Below are 19,876 nucleotides of genomic sequence, written 5' to 3'. Positions count from 1 at the left end.
CATTACAAAGTGCGCAGCTGCGCAGTTGCGCGTGGTGAGTGCTTCACCAATTTGCAAAAGGTACAAATATGACGTAGTGGGCACTTCGCAACAGTCCTTGCAGGGATAGTTTGAAACGGCCAACGTCACGCGCACAAACTTTCCGAAAGGCGGTGCGCACGGGGCTCGATTACGCTATTGCGTTCTACTCTTGAAGGCGAAGCTCAAGCGTCCTCCAAGTTTTTAAAGTGTATGCCAAATCTTGGCCGTTCTGCGAAATGTTGCGAAATAATATCGTAATGTATGTATCGAGTGTAGTAACTCGCAAGTTCTCTTTGTTTCTTCTTGGGAATCATACTTTGCCGTTTTTAGTGTACGCTTCGTTCCTCTCTCAAATGGTACAAATAGAGTAAATATTAAGTAAAATTAACCGAAACGATATACGCTTACGGTTAGCACATAATGAAGTGCACATGTACTCAAGTTCTAACCAAACCGCTTTTACACACACTGGTGCGATGCGATCATCGTAGATAAAGCGTGGGATGAAACGTCTCCTCCGCTTCAATGGGCTCGTCTCAAGTGACCGTTACCTTGTGTGACGAAGATAAAAGAGCCTGACGTCCGCGAAAGAAACCGCTCCGCAAGACGCCTTCTCCAAACTTTGAGATTGTCCCCGCGGCTATCAGCGGACGTTGATCTTGAAACCACTACAAGGAGAGCGCATCACAGACACCGCCGGCCAGTAGATATCAAGACGTCCAGACCTCAACATCTCGTAAGTATAAGCCATCTCAGCGAAATTTCTCGGGAGAAAGTCGTACCCCCTGCCGTAGGGGACGTAACGACGGATTCAATCGAAATCTTACTATTTTCACCTCGCGTTTCTTTTATGTATATTTACAGCTATCTTTCTTTCTTCGTGTTATAGAGGTAAACTTGTGAGAAAGTTTCCGATTGCTCAATCGGTCATCATACTATCCGTTTAGCCTATAATTATGAAGCCTCCTTGGTAGAAGTTACCAGAAAGACTCGATTCCGTGTAATACTACGCGAACCGTCGCGCCTGTGTCATTGTGTATTGATGCATTCTAAAAAAGGCAGAGACCAATCTTAGGAAACGTCGAGAACAATTACTACACCTGGACTGACTATACTACAAGAAAAAAAAACAAAAAGAAACTTGAAATTCGTGATGTGCATTTCACTGATGTATCGAGCGCTGGACTTTCGAACACAATTCAAGAATAGACGTCTGGTTTTAATTTTGTATTCTAACAATTGTAATTGTCCTATTATCGTGATATGAACGAGGGCATAGATTTTAATTGGTACCTTGTAAGCTTAAACTGATTTGGCACTTTTCTTCAGCACCAGCTTCATTGCATGGCCCTCAGCTATGCAAAAGCGTTGGGGCAAAGTCAATTGACCTCTTGCTTCTTCATTCACAGGAGATGATGTCCTTGCGCAGTGCAGCGGTGCTTTTGCTTGCAGGTAGGTTGGATAATTAGCCAGTGACAGGCTGTTTCTTCGGAGGGCCACGCCCTATACTGTAAAAAAAAGGGGAGGTGGGTGCAGGCGCGGGTGTTGACGAGTGCTGTTTTATGCTGTTTATTCTATCCCAGAACGAAATTTCGGGTGAGGCGTTTGCCCGTGGGTTCCACGTGCCCCTCTGGTTCTATCCCAGCTTTCAACTTGTGAGCATGCACGGGGGAGGGGGGGGGGGACACGTTATTTGGGAGGCCGCCCCCGCTAGTAACATAAGAGGGGGGAGGGGCGAATTCTGACCCATACATTCACTTAGTAGGGGTGCGGGGGCGCTGCGATGAACCCTCGCCACTCCTGATGGGGAACCCTGCGCCACTGCTTGTGGGAATAACCCAAATCGCACCATGTTATTTGGGACGGATATTCCAGTTGACGACACCTTTGAGGCATTTCGGTACAATATATTGCGTATAAAAAGCACTCACAGAGACAAGTTACTCAATGCTACAAATGCGCGTAACGTGGATATAAAAACGCGACGAGGAATTCTCGGCTGCAATTGTACATACGAAAATTAACAAATTATTAAGAACCAAAACACACGGCGTGTCATTCATCTTGCTTCCACTTGCCGATATTTTTCATCCACTCCCCGTACACATATTTCGACAGGCCACACACACACCTACGAAAGCGAATCCTTTGCAAATGTTAAACACTGAGCGCATATTATACGGACTAAGCAGATGCATAATTAAATTGAACGTACTTCAAGAAAAACTGAAATTTCAGGGCCGTGCCTTGCCGATAATACTGTCACTTTCCTTTAAATACATAGCACGCGCTAAGTTTTACAGCGGAAGCTCAGATATGACCTTACCCGGTGTAAACATCAGATATCACAAATTTACATCTTCTTCAAGAGTTGTAATCTTCCAAAACACCGGAGAAAGTGCTTGACCCTTGCGGCCCTATCGGAGACATTGACCTGCGCTGTCACGAGTGTTGTGCTCGTGGCTTAAAGGTCTCAGTAATCTTCTAAGAGCTACTCAAAAAAAAAAAAAAAAAAATCAGCTCTCAAGAAATATTTCTCGTTTGTTTCTCTCCCCCTCATTTTCAGTCTCCTTTTTTTTCTAGTCTGATAGGTTTCTAATCTGCGTACATACTCATATTTATTACCCACGCTCAGCAAACCAGACTATGCACTGATATGTTGTTGATAATGTGAAGGATGCTTGCGTTCATAGCAAGAAAGGCGACGCCGCATATACAGTGCCGATTAATTAATTCATGGACCATCATAACTTCAACAAAGGATGAAGTGCAAGATCGACAAAGCTTCTGAAGTATCCCGAATTAATCGCGTAAAGCACTCGCGCACAGGCCATCCCTCTGAAAAATCGAATATCTCAATCTCGTCGCTTGTATTACGCGCATTTTCCTTCTCTGCGCTCCCCTCTCATAGGTAAGGAACGCTGTCTCACTCTGATAGGCCCATATGACAGCGCTATCAATGTACTATCACGTGAATAGCGTTAAAAAAGAAAGAAACAAGCAACAAAACACGCACGATAAATTATGATTATTGAGATAATCCCCGATAAGTGAGACTTTTCTTTGGGGTGAACTGGTTAGATTTACGCGAATCTGGAGGCTCTAAGAATGAGATGCAAATTATCTCGGAAAGGGCAACGTTGTGTTTTAAACAGTTACTTTCAAATTTTAATCGCGATAGACTTGTTCGACAGAAAAAAAAAGAAGAAAAAGCAGGAAGTGCGTACTAAGGTTGCGGTCTATGCGTATATGCAATAACATTATAGTTGATCGAGACTAAAGTCCCTAGATTTTTAGAAAAACCTCTAGGGATTTTAATGGAGACTGCATGAACACAGCGTTGCAAAGAGGATAATCCACATATATCCAATATTAGGCAACGCTTACCATCGATCTGCCAACAATGGCCGACATTAATCGACGTTATATATCCAGCATTAGCCTTCATTTAGCAACCACTATAGGCAACGTTAGCCGCCATTTCGTCACTAACAACTTCTTACTAGGCAGAAGAGTAGCCAGAAATTTTTTCGATGGACGGGAGGGAAATGGGGGGGGGGGGCTAACCATTCTTTATGTATGCTGTGTTTTTATGTTTTTATATGCCGGGAGGGGGGGGGGATTAAACACCCCATCCCCCTGGCTGCGCCAATGCTACCAGGGCTGGTAGAGAGTGAGAGAGTGGGCATATACGGTAGGCCAAAGAAACGCAGTTCACAAATCACAAGGCGACACGCTGCATATGTGATGAGCTCTCGATAGCATATGGAAAGAAGCGTCGATCAACGCTGGCCTCGGCCCTTTTTGCCTGTCGCACTTCAACGCTCTAATGATAATAATTGGTGGGGTTTAACGTCCAAAAACCACGATATGACTATGAGGGACACCGTAGTGGAGGTCTCCGGAAATTTCGACCACCTAAGTGCACCTACACGGGCCTCAATCATTTTCGCCTCCAACGAAAATACGGCCGCAGCGGCCGGGATTCGATTCCGTGACCTTCGGGTGAGCAGTCGATTTAACTTCTTAGCGTGCTTTCATCGCGCAGTCTACGCCTACGCAAGTCCCGGCCACATCGACTTCGTGCTGGATCAGCTGCTGACCAGCGCCGGCGTAGACGTGCTTCCGCTTCCGGACATCTCGTTCGACGTGGACAACCAGCACAACTGGACATTCGCGGGCTACGTCGAGTTTCACCTGCAGAACGGTACATTGGTCAACCTTCGCAGAAGAGTGAGTGTGCACATACCTGCATGGGACAACTTCCATTAACGTCACACTCTTAAAAAAACGATACACCTTTTAGGGTGTAAGTTTGCAGCACAACCAAAATCTTCACCAAGCCTCTTAGAAAAGAGGGCTTGCTTAATTAGGTAATTAGGGTGTCATTTTGCCCCCCAGTGATAATCGTCATCTGGCTTACTTCCCTTTCCTTTCTTAAAGGGGCCCTGCAACGCTTTTTCAGCATGGTCAAAAAACACTGCCGATCGGTAGTCGAGGCTCCTCAGAACACGCGAGCCAAACGTTATATAGCGCAGCACGCGGCCTGGAATTTACAATTAATTCTCAAAGTAAGCTAGAAATCTTTCCCTCTTCTTTCTACAAATGATGACACATACCCAAATGACCGCGCCCTATACCAAATTCACGGCCATTGGCTGATTTGAGCATCGTGGGCTGCATAGTTACCGCGTGCCGCCAAGGGAAGCAGCCACGTGCCCGCTCGCGCGCTCGCGATAACACATAAAGTAAGCCGCGCATTCGAAGGGAAAAAAAGAAAGAAGAAAGTGCTCAAGGTCATGACGCGTGCGTGACGTAACTTCTCTTCCCCGTGCCTTCCCTCCCTGCTTACTTCCAGCGCGCTAATAATAATAATATCTGGGGTTTAACGACCCAAAACCACGATATGATTATGAGAGACGCCGTAGTGGAGGGCTCCGGAAATTTCGACCACCTGGGGTTCTTTAACGTGCACCTAAATCTAAGTACACGGGCCTCAGACATTTTCGCCTCCATCGAAAATGCAGCCGCCGCGGCCGGGATTCGATCCCGCGACCTTCGGGACTTCCAGCGCGCTCGTCGGGACGAGAGAAGAGAGAAAGCAATTACAGCGTGCGACAAATCTTTGTAACTCTGCTATGACGGATTCTAAAACTTTTTGCGGCAGTCGATTCGTGAGGCAATAAACTCCTTTAGTGAATTTATTAGATGGTTACTTGGAAAAGTGTTGCAGAGCCCCTTTAAGTTTGCAGCACAACAAGAATCTTCACCAACCTTCTTAAAAAAGAAGGCCTATTTAGGGTGTCATTTTGCCCCCCACTCCCCATGAAAGTCGTCATCTGGCTGACTTGCATTTCATTTCTTGAAAACTCTGCTCCCGCCAGTTTTCTGTCAAGAATGCTATGTCACGCCGAGCCGATAGCGCGCGCGCCGTACGTGACCTCGAAGCAACGCGAGCAAATACACGCATGTAGATGACGACTATCGCTGTAGTGTACTCTAAGAAAAAAATCCAGTATTTGGGGAGTATTTCTGCCACGCAACAATAATCGTCATCTGGCTTGCTCGCGTTTCCTTTCTTGAAAACCCGGCTCCCGTCACTTTCCTATCAAGAATGCCATGTCACGCTGATAACGCGCGCGCCGTTCGTGACCGGGATGTGCCGGGACCGCGGTGATAACGCAAGGAAAGTACGCGAGGTGGATGACGATTATCGTTGTGTCGCAAAAATACTCTCCAAATACTCGTTTTCTCAGAGTGTAGAATGCGTACAGAAAGACACCACAATGACGCCCTTTGTTGTTTACACTCTAAGAAAAAATCGAGTATTTGGGGAGTATTTCTGCTACACAACGATAATCGTCATCCACCTCGCGTACTTTCCTCGCGTTATCACCGCGCGGTCCCGGCACTCCGCGGTCCCGAACGGCGCGCGCGTTATCAGCGTGACATAACATTCTTGATAGGAAAGTGACGACAGCCGGTTTTTCAAGGAAGGAAACGCGAGCAAGCCAGATGACGATTATTGTTGCGTGGCAGAAATACTCCCCAAATACTCGATATTTTTCTTATTATATAGAGTGCATGTATATAAGAGTGTGCATGGGTTCGTTTCACTTCTCTTACGCTTTTTTATAGCGTGGTAAATGTTCCTCACCTGTTATTTCGGATCATAGCGTTCAAGTAAAGATGGCTGATCTTCTGGGCAAGAGGATTGCACACTCGAGGGCACAATGAAAACTCCTCTTCGCGGGAGTATATACTGCTCGTCCAACGTTTCTTCGAGAGGTCTCGCTCACCTTGAACGGGCAAGCCGCGGAGTATCGAAAGAGCTCCCGCGAGTACGCTTTGAGAAGAAATCGAGTATTTGTCGAGTATCTCTGCCACGCAACTATATAATCGACTCGTCATCCACCTCGCGTACTTTCCTTGCGTATCACCGTAGTCCCGGCACTTTCCGGTCACTAGCGGCGTGCGCGCTATCAGCGTGACACGGCATTCTTGACAGGAAAGTGGCGAGAGCCGAGTTTTCAAGAATGGAAACACGAGCAAGCAAGATGAAGATTATAGTTGTATGGCAAAAATACTCCCCAAATATTCGATTTTATTTATTTATTTATTTATTTATTTATTTATTTATTTATTTATTTATTTATTTATTTATTTATTTATTCATTCATTCATTTATTTACTTACTTATTTATTCATTTATTTATTTATTTTAGTGCAGGAGTCTTCCTTTTGAGTTATCTTGTCCGCGAGGAATAACCGTCATCTCTCTTGCGTACACTTCGTTCACTAAGGCGAAAGCCCTATGTCGCATGTGAACGTTACGAGAACGCGGGAGTGTGTGGATGAGTGCATGTCTGTAAGAGGGCAGGGGAGTGGGTCGGTCTGGAATAAATTTCGGAGTGGCATCGGGATGCCCCCGGGAAGGTGTTGGGGCAGTGTGTGTATAAATCCCTGTTTGCGGATGCAGGTGCGACGAATCGGAGACTGCGGACTGCGCGGAGACCAGGAAAACGGCGCCCCCTTTGTCGAGCTCTGGTGCAACTTGAACCTACGGGGTGTCGTCGCTCATTACGACGTCGAGGTAATCGTCGACGACCGATCCAACACGGTGGTCGCTGAACTGCTCGTCGACACCGGCAACATCTACTTCAAGCTCGAGGCACGCCAGGACAACTGCACAGAATGTACGCCACGCTGTAATTCATTTGAGCTATGACAGATTGATTATACGAGTCCTGTTCGGCAATATCGTTTTCGCGACGTCTCAGTATTGTATTATGCCGTGAGTGAGCTTTGCGGTAGGTGCATGGTTCGAGTGGGTCTACGCACTGCTGTTATATTTATATATACAGGCCCGTAGGCAGGAATATTTTTCGGGGGGGGGGGGGGGGGGGGGAGGTCACATGCTGGAGACCTTGACTATTCTAGAAAAACACCTATTTTCATTGCTTATTTTCGGTAAAACATCCTCCTCCATAAGAATTTCGGGGGGGGGGGCTAGGGCACCCACCCTGGCTACGAGCCTGTATATATATATATATATATATATATATATATATATATATATATATATATATATATATATATATATATATATATATATATATATATATATATATATATATATATATATATGTGTGTGTGTGTGTGTGTGTGTGTGTGTGTGTGTGTGTGTGTGTGTGTGTGTGAACAAAAAGTCACAGTAAAAACATAACATTTATCCGGCCGAAACGCCAGAATAAATGTTATGTTTTTCACTGTGACTTTTTATTCAACACTTTTCCAGCATGGTCAGAAAACGCTGCCGATCGGTAGTCGAGGTTCCTGTGAACACGCGAGCCAAACATTATAGCGCAGCACGCGGCCTGGAATTTGCAATTAATTCTCGAAGTCATCTAGAAATCGCTCCCTCTTCTCTCTACAAATGATGCCATATAGCCAAACTGCTGCGCCATATACCCAAGTCCACGATTTCAGCACCGCGTGCTGCATAGTTACCGTGGCCGCCGTGGGATGCCGTTACGTGCCCGCGTGCGCGCTCGCGATTACACTGAAAGTAACTTCTCAAAGTGTACTTTTGGGCTAGTTAATTGGTTCATATTCGCAGTGAAACAGCGCCGGCGAAAACAACAGACCTGACGAGGAGAAAGACACGTAACACAAGGCGCACTAACAAGTGAAAATTTATTCGGCATTTGCACAGAATAAATACTGCCGTCACATGAATAAAAAGAAGTAAGAAGGTTACAAGAGATACGACAGTGCATGACGTGGTCACTCCTACTGCGCTTGCAAAACGGTTCCTGCAAGAAATCTGACATCCTTTTCCGAAAGCATGAATGACCACGTGATGCACTGTCATATCTCTTGTAACCTTCTTTCTTCTTATTCATGTGAAGGCAGTATATGTATTCTGTGCAAATACTGAATAAACTTTCAGTTAAGTGCGCCTTGTGCTACGTGTCTTTCTCCTCGTCTGGGCTGTTGTTTTGGCCGGCGCTGTTTTACTGCGACTGAAAGTAAGCCACACGTTCGAAGAAAAAATGAAAAAGAAAGTGCTCGCGCTGAAGAAGGGACGTATCTTCTTCTTCTTCTTCTTCTTCTTCTTCTTCTGTGGTTATTCAGGAAAAGAAAAATGCACCTAATTTCTGTCTGCCTATAGGCGACACGGTGCAGTGCCTTGTGGGGGTGGGGGGTAAGGAGGGAATAAAAGAATAGTAGGAAAATAGAGAGAAAAGTGATAGGAGCACATCCATCCAACGAAGAGAAAAGAGGACAGGAAAGATGGGGAAACGGTCACGGGAGTTCAGGGACGGGTCCGCGAAACACAGCTAGAGGCACGGTGCACAACATCGGTGAAGGCCCCGTCGATGAGCGGCGCACGGCATAGCGGGCGAGGAGTTCGTCACGGGGCGCCGGTCAGCGAGAGGTACGAGGAGTAATCCAGGACATCGCGGTCGGCACGTCCGTCTTGCTTGAAATCCAGCGAGCGAATCCGTATCTTCTTGCCCCCTTGTCATCCCCCTCCCTGCGTAGCTTTGAGCGCGCTCGCTAGATAGATATGAAAGGAGAGAGAAAGCGCTTCAAGCGTGCGGCTAACTCCGCTAGTACTTGACGGATTCTAAAAAATTTTGCGGCAGTCGATTCGTGAAGCAATAATCTCTTATATATATATGTGTAACGTTACAAAACAGAGACGCGTCGTGGTTCAGTTGCCATGCATTTATTCTAATGCACGCGCACTTCTTCTTCGTCGCCTTCTCCTACCATCGCCTTGTTCATACGTTACACTTTTCCCCCTCCCCCCGAGAAAGTCGCAGTTCAGAAGGTACAAAATAACGCCGCAGTTTGCTAACATGAACAATATCAGAGTTTCTACCTAAAGGAAACACAGAGCGGTCGATCTCGTAGTTCACTGGTGAGACCTTGCGTAGAATCTTGTAAGGACCTTCCATGATGGAACTCAGTTTGCCGTTGTTGGGATGCCATGGTGTCTCGTAAAGGACAAAGTCACCGACTTGGAACTCAATCGGGAGAAGTTTCCTATCATAGATGATTTTGTTCTTATTGTGGTAGGCGATGGAATTGTGAACCGCAGCTTTCCGCGCTTCTTCAACAGTTTCTTCTCGTTGTTCCAGAATAGTTGGATACGATGGAATTCCATACATCAGGAATGAAGGTGCGTAGCCGGTAACTTCGTGGGGCGTTCTGTTGTACTCGTCTATTACTTCCGAGAGCAGTTTTGTCCAACACTTCTGTGGCTCGTCATTGATCTTACATTTAAGTCTGGTTACAATGGTCTGGTTTGTCCGCTCATTCATACCATTGCATTGCGGATGATGAGATGAAGTGAAGAGTTGATGTATTCGGTTGTGCTTTAGGAACTGCTTAAATTTTCCTGCAGTGAATCCCGTTCCGCGATCTGAAAGGAACTTCCTTGGTTTTCCCGCAGCAAAAATGGTTTTCAGGCATGAGATGTAGGCGTCACTGTTTTCACTTTTATGAGCGAACGCCCATACGTAGCGAGTAGCATGATCAATAACCAAATGGATAAACCTTTTTGATGAGCCGTATCCAGAAAATCCTCCAATGGTGTCCATTGCGAAGAGGTCAAAAGGCTCTTCAGCTGGAGGCAGTGATTCAAGTGTCCCATACTTCTTTGTTTTCGTCTTCTTGCATCTCTGGCATGTATCGCAATGCCGAATATAGGTGGCAACATCGGTTACCATATCCGGCCAATAGTATTGTGGAGACAGGAGTGACAGTGTCTTCTTCACTCCGACATGCCCAAAATGTTGATGTGCGTTCTTAAGAATGGTAGGGCGCAGTTCATGTGGCACATATATCTTCCTTAGTCCTTTTCTTTTGACGATGACTATGTTGTTTTCCAATGAATACGGTCCTCTTGGGTGCTCATTGGTGCATCGTTGAAGTTCGTCGTGTGACAGAAGTTGAACTATGGGGGCTCTGGAGAGTGTATCCGCTTCTACGTTGCTTACGCCTTTTTGATGTTTGATGTTGACTTCATACATTGACAACTTTAAAGACCACCGGAAGAGACGACCTTGCGGATTCTTAACATTCTTCAACCACTGAAGTGCAGAGTGATCCGTTACGACAGTGAATGGCTTTCCGTGAAGGTAGCAATGCCATTTATCAATGGCATCTATAATGGCAAGGCATTCTCTCTCTGTAATAGCATAGTTCATCTCATGCTTCAGTAGTTTGCGGGAATAATAGGCAATGGGATGTTCCTTGCCTTTGTCGTCAGGCTGCTTCAGCACTGCACCAATGCCTTCGGCAGACGCGTCACAGTACACAGTACATGGTATAGAAGGATCGTATATGCGAAGCACCGGTTCTTCAGTCATTCGCTCCTTCAGTTCCCGAAAGGCTTGCTCGCATGCTTCTGTCCACGACCACTTGCTGCCTTTGCAGAGTAGTTTCGTGAGGGGAAGAGCAATATCGCTGAAATGAGGGATGTACTGTCTGTAAGTGTTTACAGTGCCCAGGAAACGCTGGAGATCTTTCTCTCGTTTAGGTGTCGGAAATCTGAGTATTGCAGCCACGTTACTTTGCTTAGGTGTCACTATTCCATGTGAAATCTTGTGTCCCAAATATTCAATGCTGGATCTTGCAAACTGGCACTTTTTTCGTTTTAGTCTTACGTTCTCGGTTTTAAGAGCTTTCAATAAAGCCTCAAGGTGTCGTATATGATCGTCAAATGTCTCCGAGTATACGACCACATCGTCAAAGTAGTTGTTAACATTAGTGAGCTGATGTTTGGCTATTATTGATTTCATGGCTCTTTCAAATGTAGCCGGAGCGTTCTTTAACCCGAACGGCATTACCAACCACTCATAATGACCATTAGCCGTGACAAACGCAGTTTTCTGAACGTCATCGGGATGCATTCGGACATGCCAGTATCCGGACGTTACATCCAACGTAGTGAAAAACTCCGCCTTTCCCAAGTGGTCAAGAATATCATCTATACGTGGAATTGGTTGATAGTCGGGTACCGTTATGGCGTTGAGCTTGCGGTAGTCAATACATAGCCGAGTACGTCCTTCGCCCTTCTTTTCCGCTAAGATGACCGGTGCGGCGTAGGGGGATAACGAAGGCCTCACAACCCCTTGCTTAATGAGGGCGTCAACTTGTTTGTTAATCTCCGCTTTGTCTGCCTGTGAACATCTGTATGGTGCTCGATGAATTGGGACAGCATTGGTAAGTGCGATCCTATGTTGCTCAGTAGTGATGCATCCAATATCTGTTTGGGATTTCGAAAAGATCTCGTCATACTTGTTTAAAAGAGAGTCGAGCACCGCAGATTCACGCTCTGATAAGTTTTCCGAAGTCAGGGTGTTCATCAGTGGGGCTTCAATGGTTTGCTTTTCATTATGATCCGGTAGGTTCAAATTTTGACGTCCTTGCGTCACTGACTTGCTTTCCAAATTTACAGAAAGATTGAAGTACGAAGCGCTGTCTAGGCCAAGAATTAATTGCGTTCTCATGCCTCGCAGAACGTGTACATAAACTTTCTTTGTTACATTCCCAATTTGCAAATGAATGTTTACGCGACCCAAAGTTCGAATGCTTGAAGTAACTTGCTGGACAGTGATGCTGGAGTCTCTCATCAACTGAAGTTTGAGCTGTTTGTACACATCCTCACTGATACAAGTAATGGTGGCTCCTGTATCAAGAATTGCAGTTACTGACCTTCCGTTGATGAGAGCTTTGAAGCGTATTAATGAAACTCTGGGTCGCTCTCCTCGTTTCCCGGTCTAGTCTCAATAGCGGACACGTTGCCGCGGCGCGGACATTCGTTGTGCCAATGAAACTGCCGTGGGAAGCCAGCAGCTGAGCAATATCTACATTCGTTTTGTGGGGCACGCGGTCGAGAAGTCAACGTTGGCTGCTGCGGTCTGCTGAAGAGACGTGAAGCTCCTGATGTAGTGCCAGGATTACGAGCAAAAGAAACTCCTCTCACCCGTTTTAAGGATGTCTCGACCCGTTGAGCAGCGGCGAGCCACTCTGATGACGAGGTGAAAGACAGTCCGGCGAGCGCTAGTTCCACATCAGGAGGAACACCGTCAGTCAGTCCAGAAATGATGTGGCACTCTTTAAGGTCGGCCAAGGAGCCCAGTCGTTTTTTCTCGTCGTAGTAGTCCTTGATGGTCTGCCCTCCTTTCAGCCGGTAGTGAATGAAGAGACGAAAGGCATCTCCGTCGGTCGTAGCAAAGCGGTTTTGCATGCCGCTCTTGATATCGTCCCATGTCTCGCCTTTGCCGAAAATCTCTGTTAGGTACCACTTGAACGCTTCCCCTTCGATGTATTCGCTGAAGTGACTGACCCGATCGCTGTGTGTCCACGATGCCTCGACCGCCTTCGTATCGAAAAGAAGAAGCCACTTGTCGACGGGGACGTCTTCTGGTGTTCCCTTGTACTTCGGTATGTTGAGTGGAGGCTTCGGCTTAGCCATGGCAGATTGATGAGGTCGATCCTGTCGACTTGTGTAACGTTACAAAACAGAGACGCGTCGTGGTTCAGTTGCCATGCATTTATTCTAATGCACGCGCACTTCTTCTTCGTCGCCTTCTCCTACCATCGCCTTGTTCATACGTTACATATATATATATATATATATATATATATATATATATATATATATATATATATATATATATATATATATATATATATATATATATATATTGTAGTGATAAATACGGTTACCGTAGAGAACGATGAAGAAGACGGTTGTTGTGGTTGGTGCTCGTGCTGGCTCCGTTTCGGGGAACTGACTGCTGTCCCGTCGCTGTCTCGCCTCTAAGACGCTCACCGTACCTAAACTCTTAAACGCCTACTATCAATATATATATATATATATATATATATATATATATATATATATATATATATATGTATATATATATATATATGTGTGTGTGTGTGTGTGTGTGTGTGTGTGTGTGTGTGTGTGTGTGTGTGTGTGTGTTGTGGAATCTTTCGCACATGGTGTTTATTCGTTTTGAAAGTCAGCCAGCGAATTCGTAATGGTGTTTTCTCCCTTACGCTTGGAAAACGTGATACATAAGTTCTAATGCCAATCATCTTCCCTATATTCGCGTGTACTTGCAGGTTCGCAAATTACGGATTTCCAGGTGACCGAGGTGACAGCCAGAATGAAGCCTCTGGCACAAGACATGGATTACCTCGCCGAAGTCAGGCAGAAGTTTGAAAGCGAAGTAGTCTCTCGGGCACCGAGGCACATATCCTACGCATTCAGCACGGCGTACAAGCGGGCGCTGGCTGATAAGATCTCCCCGTTGAAAGCCACAGACTTCACTGATCTAGCCTAGAATAAGACAGGGGAATTTCGAATCTGTATCTATAACAAACAACACACACTATATGCTGCATGGCGAATAAACCACTAAATATTTTACCACCACTGTTTCGTCGTGCTTTTCCCCTTATTAGCTGATGCAAAACTCACAGGGTTTCGTATGCATTGTTTGCTTGCTTACTTGCTCCTTGCATTTGGCTCACACCCACACCGGGGGATTGGCCAAGAAGCCGGCGGTTACAGTCAATTGAAACATTGGGTTAAAAAAGAAAATCAGGGAAAGGGAAAGTCCTGCGACGACTCGATGGTGAAAGCCATGGCATCTTCTTCTTTTTCTTCTCAGTCGATGCACTAATCCTATTCCCCCCCCCCCCCTCCCCCGAAAGCTTTCTGCACCTAAAGTGGTTTTGCACTAAGCTTCTGCACGTCACCTGGTTTTACACCGCATGCCTCCGTGATCGGTCCAACTTTTGACCAAGCGACGATGTCATACGATGACGTCATCATGGGACGTCACCGTGATGTTCTGATGGCGTCACAAATTTTGGGCGTCATAGGGTGACGTCATCATATGTGATCATTTTTGCATCGCTCGTGTTGACGCCGACGCCACGGGACGACGATGGACGGTCAATTTTCACGTTTGATGAGACATTTAAGGCTTTCGCCTTAAAAATGAAATACATCGATATTACAGGCTTTCATTTTTACAGCGCCCATACACTTTTTAATCATCGAGACAGGACTCCGGAGCAAATGCGAAAAATGCAGAGCGGGGAGCAGGAGGGGGGGATGTCGAAATCAAGGGACTACGGACCTGCGGTGCGAGTGTCCGTAGTGAAGCAGAGAAGCAGTAAGTTATAGATGCACGGCCTGCGAGACGCGTCATTGTCTGCGAGACTGGCAGTTTTGTTTCCTTTTTCTACGGACGGCCAAGCACCCATCACCATCGGCATCGGTGCGCTCGGCATTCAAATCACGCTTTGATAACTTAGTGAACGAAGCGTTGTTTTCTCGGAGTAACGACCAAATAGCTAACGTAAGCTCGTATGCATCAGGCTATGAACTAATGTTTGCGCAAGAGCCGTTAGAGAACCAACCGCGGCGAAGAAATTCCATTCCTAACAAGGCTCAATCGCGATCGAGATGATGTTAGGTGTTCTGCGGTTTGGGCCATTCTAGTAACGTTGGTTTGAGCGAGATGGATCGAGGTACTGCTTTCATACTGCAAGCGAAATCGCTGACCTACTTTGAATGATTCGGATCGGTTCTTGTTTGCGATATTTTTATCGCGAGCTCAAAGCAGAAAGAATGAAAGAAAACAATGACGTGATCATGCGCAAGAGGTGGAAGGGACGTGCATGTGTATACGCATGCAGATATACCGGTGCATAAACAAGACCTGCACCGAGCTGTGGCGCGGTGCCATGGTTAGACATGGTGAGCCATGTTTATAGCATTACTTATTTTATTCGTTCCCGCGATCGCGTTGCCGCTGACGGTGGAGAGGACGGACAATGGAAGCATCATCGTGTCTCATTCGGTGGTCGTGTCCAGAGGAAAGACGACTAACATCAGCAGCAGCGTCATTATACGCAATAAGAAAAAAACGGCCTACACACCAAGCGCGGGAAACGTCTCTGGCGTATCAACTCGCAGAAAAGGATGCACGGCCGACGTCGTTCGTACAAAAACCACAGAGCTTGTGAAAAGCGTACGTGCATGGGCAAGTGCAGAAATTGGAGTTGGCTCTCGGTACGACTTTTTTACCAAAACCTCAGGAATAAAAAACAAGAACATGAAGAAAAGCACCGAACCTTTCGATACCACTGTAGAGAGCTTCCTAAGTGCCTTCAAACAAAATACCTCCCTCGGAATTTCAAAAGGCACGAACTTCAGCAACACCACCAATGGCGCAAGTAAGATTGCACTGACTACAGAGGTGCGTAAATCAAGTCGGCCTGGTCTCGCAGCTGGAATTGCAAGACTCTTGTGGAAAAAAAGTACTACATCCAAACCATCAAAGCATCCCGTCACAGTGCCAATTCTGGCTTCCGAAATGCTCCGGGACACCTTTCAGATTGACTACGGTTGGGTGCATCAGAAGCGAGCTCGAAGGGAGGCTTTGGACTACAATGCGTCGGATGTCAACAACACAGCAGCCACGCTCAAGGCATCGCACTTGGATAACGACACAAAGTTGATTCTAATACTCCTCATTGCTCTTCTTCTCTTAGCCCTTTCATCGATCATGTCCTACCGACCCCCCATGGAACACCCATACTGTATCAGGTTGCGTCCAGGTGCACCACCATTCTACCAGCCTGTACCTACGTCTGAATGCTGGGATGCTGTGGAACACAAGTCCAACTTGGGACCTCGTGACAAGCGCTTTATGTCCTTAGTGCGCACGAAAATTTTAGCCTCACGGATGGTGCGTCGTTGGAGGGGCCGGTCCGACAAACAACCTTTGAGTTTTCAAACTTGACCTGGGCAAAAACCTTGCCTGCAGATAGTATTAGTGCACTAAGCCATTCTAGTGCACAAGGTGAAGAGTCTGGTGTTGAACCTTACGCTGCAAATATTGTTCTGAAACATGTTCCACAAGAGGCACTCAAACTATTACTACTTAAAAGTCCAGCTGCACTAGAAATCAGACCTTGGTGCTGCATGTACCTATAATAAAGAAATTAAGTTTGCGACCAACATGTTAGTGAGAAGCTATTCTTTTGAACAACCACTGTGGTTATAAGTTTTACTCCTTCTCGCGGAAATTGGTCTTTGCATTGCTTCTCAAATATTCACCAGAGCCAACATAAGACTTTTGTGACTGTATATTAAAATTTTCACGTGCTCATGGCTTTTGCATCAGTTTTAAGGCACTTTGCCTCAGCATAATTCAGTACTCTGCATTCTGTAAAATGAGTTGAAAACACCACTTTGTCATTCTTGGTTTACTACAAGTAGCAAAAATGAGTGAGGGTACATTCTATACTGATGGGCACTAGTTGCTCAAGCTAGCAAGCTAACATTACAACATGTAGTCTATGACAGAAGCTTCATGCTTTTGGATGCTAGGTAAGCACCAAGAGACCAAGAAAACAGACTCTTTTATTGCACCGTATGTGGGAGAGTACCCCCATCAAATGTGAGAACTAGAAGACAAAAAGCTCAGGGAAGTTGATCTCGTACACCGGGGCTGTGTGGGACTCCTGAGCCAGATTTAGCGAATGCAGGCCAGCTGTCGTACTAGAGTGCCTGCCTGAAGAACTCTGGCCGGTCATGGGACCTGGCAGCTTGCCCAGAATTTCCTTCAGCTTGCCTTGGAGGTCAATGGCCTGAAAATTATACAGGTGATCAACATGTACTCTTGGAAATTGCACATATCGTGCACAAAAGACGAACGGTTATAAATGAAGAAAATTGTTGCAATCAATCTTCCTTGTGTACAACTTGGAATATAGCTTGCGATTTGTCTTCCCCCGGTTTATGGTTAAAATGTGATGGTCCGAAATATGTTTTTTGAAAGCACTGGTGACTTCCACACAGAGGTAGGTTTATGTATTGCACAAGTACGTAACTACATCCTAACAACACTTGCAAACTCCATTATGCTAAACTGAATTCCACGATGCAGGAGGAACACCAGCACTGACAACTTGCTCAACAAATTAACAGAGGCAGTGCATAGCCCGTAAGTCATTGCCTTGTGATAATAAGTTGTCATCGGGAATTAAAAGTCAGGCCTGCCTGACAGTCCAAAGCTCATTCTTATTCTTTTCATATTAAGTTTCCAGCAGAAGAATACACCAGGGCTGAAGTATCAATTCGATTCCGATACTTCTCATGCTACATCAGTAGTCACAGTGGTAAGTTTTATCAGTAACAATGCTCGCTACAAATCTGTGGTTCACAACTGGCCAGGATCAACTAGTTTTAGACGATGAGAAAAAAATCCACCTTATATTATAAAAACCAATTTTCAGTCTTTGCAGCACTGCAAAAGACTTGTTTTGCTGCATAACAGTGCCAATTGCTTAGTTGTAATTTAAATTAAGAAATGATTGATGTACATCAATAACCATTTTCAAATTATTACACGGCTTCCATATTAAACTCTAAAATTTAATCATTAAAGGAAGCAGGTGTCTTTAATAGTCACTTATGAAGCCATAACAGATGGGATGATGTAAGGTTACTATATGCCATTAATAGATAGATGTTATGTAAATGTACTGCCCCCTTGCATGTTCTTGCAGGCACAAAATGTGAACACATTATTAGGGGTGCGGAACTAACATTTTTTTAGATAGAGTTAGTAATGTCAGAATCGAATCCAATACTGCACACTTCTGAATAATGGTCACCTAATAATAATATCTGGGGTTTAACATCCCCAAACCACAATATGATTACGAGAGATGCCATAGTGGAAGGCTCCGGAAATTTGGACCACCTGGGGTTCTTTAACGTGCACCTAAATCTTAAGTACACAGGCCTCAAACATTCTCGCCTCCATCGAAAATGCAGTCGCAGTGGCCGGGATTCGATCCTGCGACCTTTGGGTCAGCAGTCGAGCGCCATAACCACTAGACCACCGTGGGGGGGGGTCGATATAATGGACACCTGTATTCACCGCTAACATAAAACAATGTTTATGTTGCTGCATTATTAGCATGAGCAAGTTTCTGTCTTTACACTGAATACTAAGAAGCCTTGCTTCCTATAAGCACATAAGGCGTGCTAGGAATGAATATGCAGTTCTTTTGCATACCCAAGATATTTAGGAGAGTACAAATAATTGTGGTTCGTCCAGTACAGCCTGTCTCCTTGACTGACATGCTAGTCTATTTCACTCCATAACTTCTCTTATTTTATGTCTACTATATGTTCCATGGCTATGTAATTTATATTTGATTAAGCACAGTTGAAGATACTGAAATATTCAAAAGTTATTAAGAAACTACTGATATTTATAAATACTAACTACTTAATTAAATTTGTGAATATTAGCATATGCCTATTCATTGCGTGCATAAACAGTTACTGAGCAGACCATAAATCATTCACATTTTCATGCTTTACGAGATGTTAATTGGTAGACAACAAAAGCAATCTTTAATTTAAAGAAAACCAAAGGCTGCCATTGTGATCACTTTATTAATCTCATAAGGTCTTTCTGATCAACCCCTTCGTGCTGCGAACCAATGTTGTCGCCTGGTGGACATCGGTATGCTTCGAAAAATTGGGCAGCTTGCATTGTAGCCTGCAGGATGGATGTAGGCTGCTTTGTGTACAAGTTTGATAGAACGAAACACTTTTGGTTCCAGCAAAAGAAAGCACTGCACTCAGCTACAAAGCCTCGTGTTACAACACTGCATTTTACGCAATACAATTACCAGCAATCTGAGCTTAACATGGAGATCAAGGAAGTCATCAAAGAGAAAACTTATTTTTTTACATTGTTGAAATGTATTAGCTATTCTTTCATATGTAAAGCCTAATTTAAGCCTTGTAAGGTCAGTACTTCATTCGCAGTTTGGATCTATGCAACAAGTACGAGCTGACTCTTTTTGGCTCACTTATTTAGCCTGACAGAGTTATACCTTATAATCTAGAACAGTTAGAGTTGGAATTATTTTTTTAACATAAAGCCTAAATTGTGTACCACAAAGTGCCGAGAGCAAAATTTTAAAATTTGATATAATTTTTCCTTTATGGTAGTCATGGTACATACTTTTTATCAATTCCAGAATCACTAAGTATTACTTGATTCAAAAACTGTTTGCAGCGTTGCACTTATTGCATATTACAGTATCTAGCGATCTCATAATATTCACTTCCTGCTGAACAGACTTTTCTTTCCTACCGTCTCTGCAAACAATAGAGAGGCAGCTTTGTGTATCTCATAAACTAGTTGACCTTCGAGAAAAAATTATTGCATATTTGAAATCAGCATGAAAACTGAACAGGTTCATTTAGTTTCATCAGGTT

At 44.9% G+C, this 19,876-nt stretch overlaps 2 protein-coding genes across 4 annotated transcripts in view; one reads left to right on the top strand and one right to left on the bottom strand.

Annotated features, from left to right (window-relative positions):
* Positions 1-587: 587 nt before the first annotated feature.
* Positions 588-13,931, top strand: LOC119406921 (uncharacterized). Its single transcript, XM_037673712.2, has 5 exons — positions 588-757; positions 1,431-1,473; positions 4,070-4,254; positions 7,001-7,217; positions 13,675-13,931. Exons 2-5 carry the CDS (start codon positions 1,434-1,436, stop codon positions 13,893-13,895), a joined length of 663 nt encoding a protein of 220 aa, XP_037529640.1. The 5' UTR covers positions 588-757; positions 1,431-1,433; the 3' UTR covers positions 13,896-13,931.
* Positions 13,932-16,972: 3,041 nt separating this feature from the next.
* Positions 16,973-19,876, bottom strand: part of LOC119406920 (protein EFR3 homolog B) — a 30,660-nt gene continuing 27,756 nt past the window's right edge. For all 3 annotated transcript variants that reach the window (XM_049420000.1, XM_037673708.2, XM_037673709.2), the window contains one exon: positions 16,973-17,220. In XM_049420000.1, the coding sequence (XP_049275957.1) occupies positions 17,038-17,220 (183 nt within the window). In that variant the 3' untranslated portion in view covers positions 16,973-17,037. The remainder of the gene's footprint in view (positions 17,221-19,876) is intronic.

This window comes from Rhipicephalus sanguineus, chromosome 10 (genome assembly GCF_013339695.2).
Source record: "Rhipicephalus sanguineus isolate Rsan-2018 chromosome 10, BIME_Rsan_1.4, whole genome shotgun sequence".
Lineage (NCBI taxonomy): Eukaryota > Metazoa > Arthropoda > Arachnida > Ixodida > Ixodidae > Rhipicephalus > Rhipicephalus sanguineus.
The sequence above is the reverse complement of the archived record's forward strand: the minus strand, read 5'-3'. Positions and strand labels throughout refer to the sequence as shown.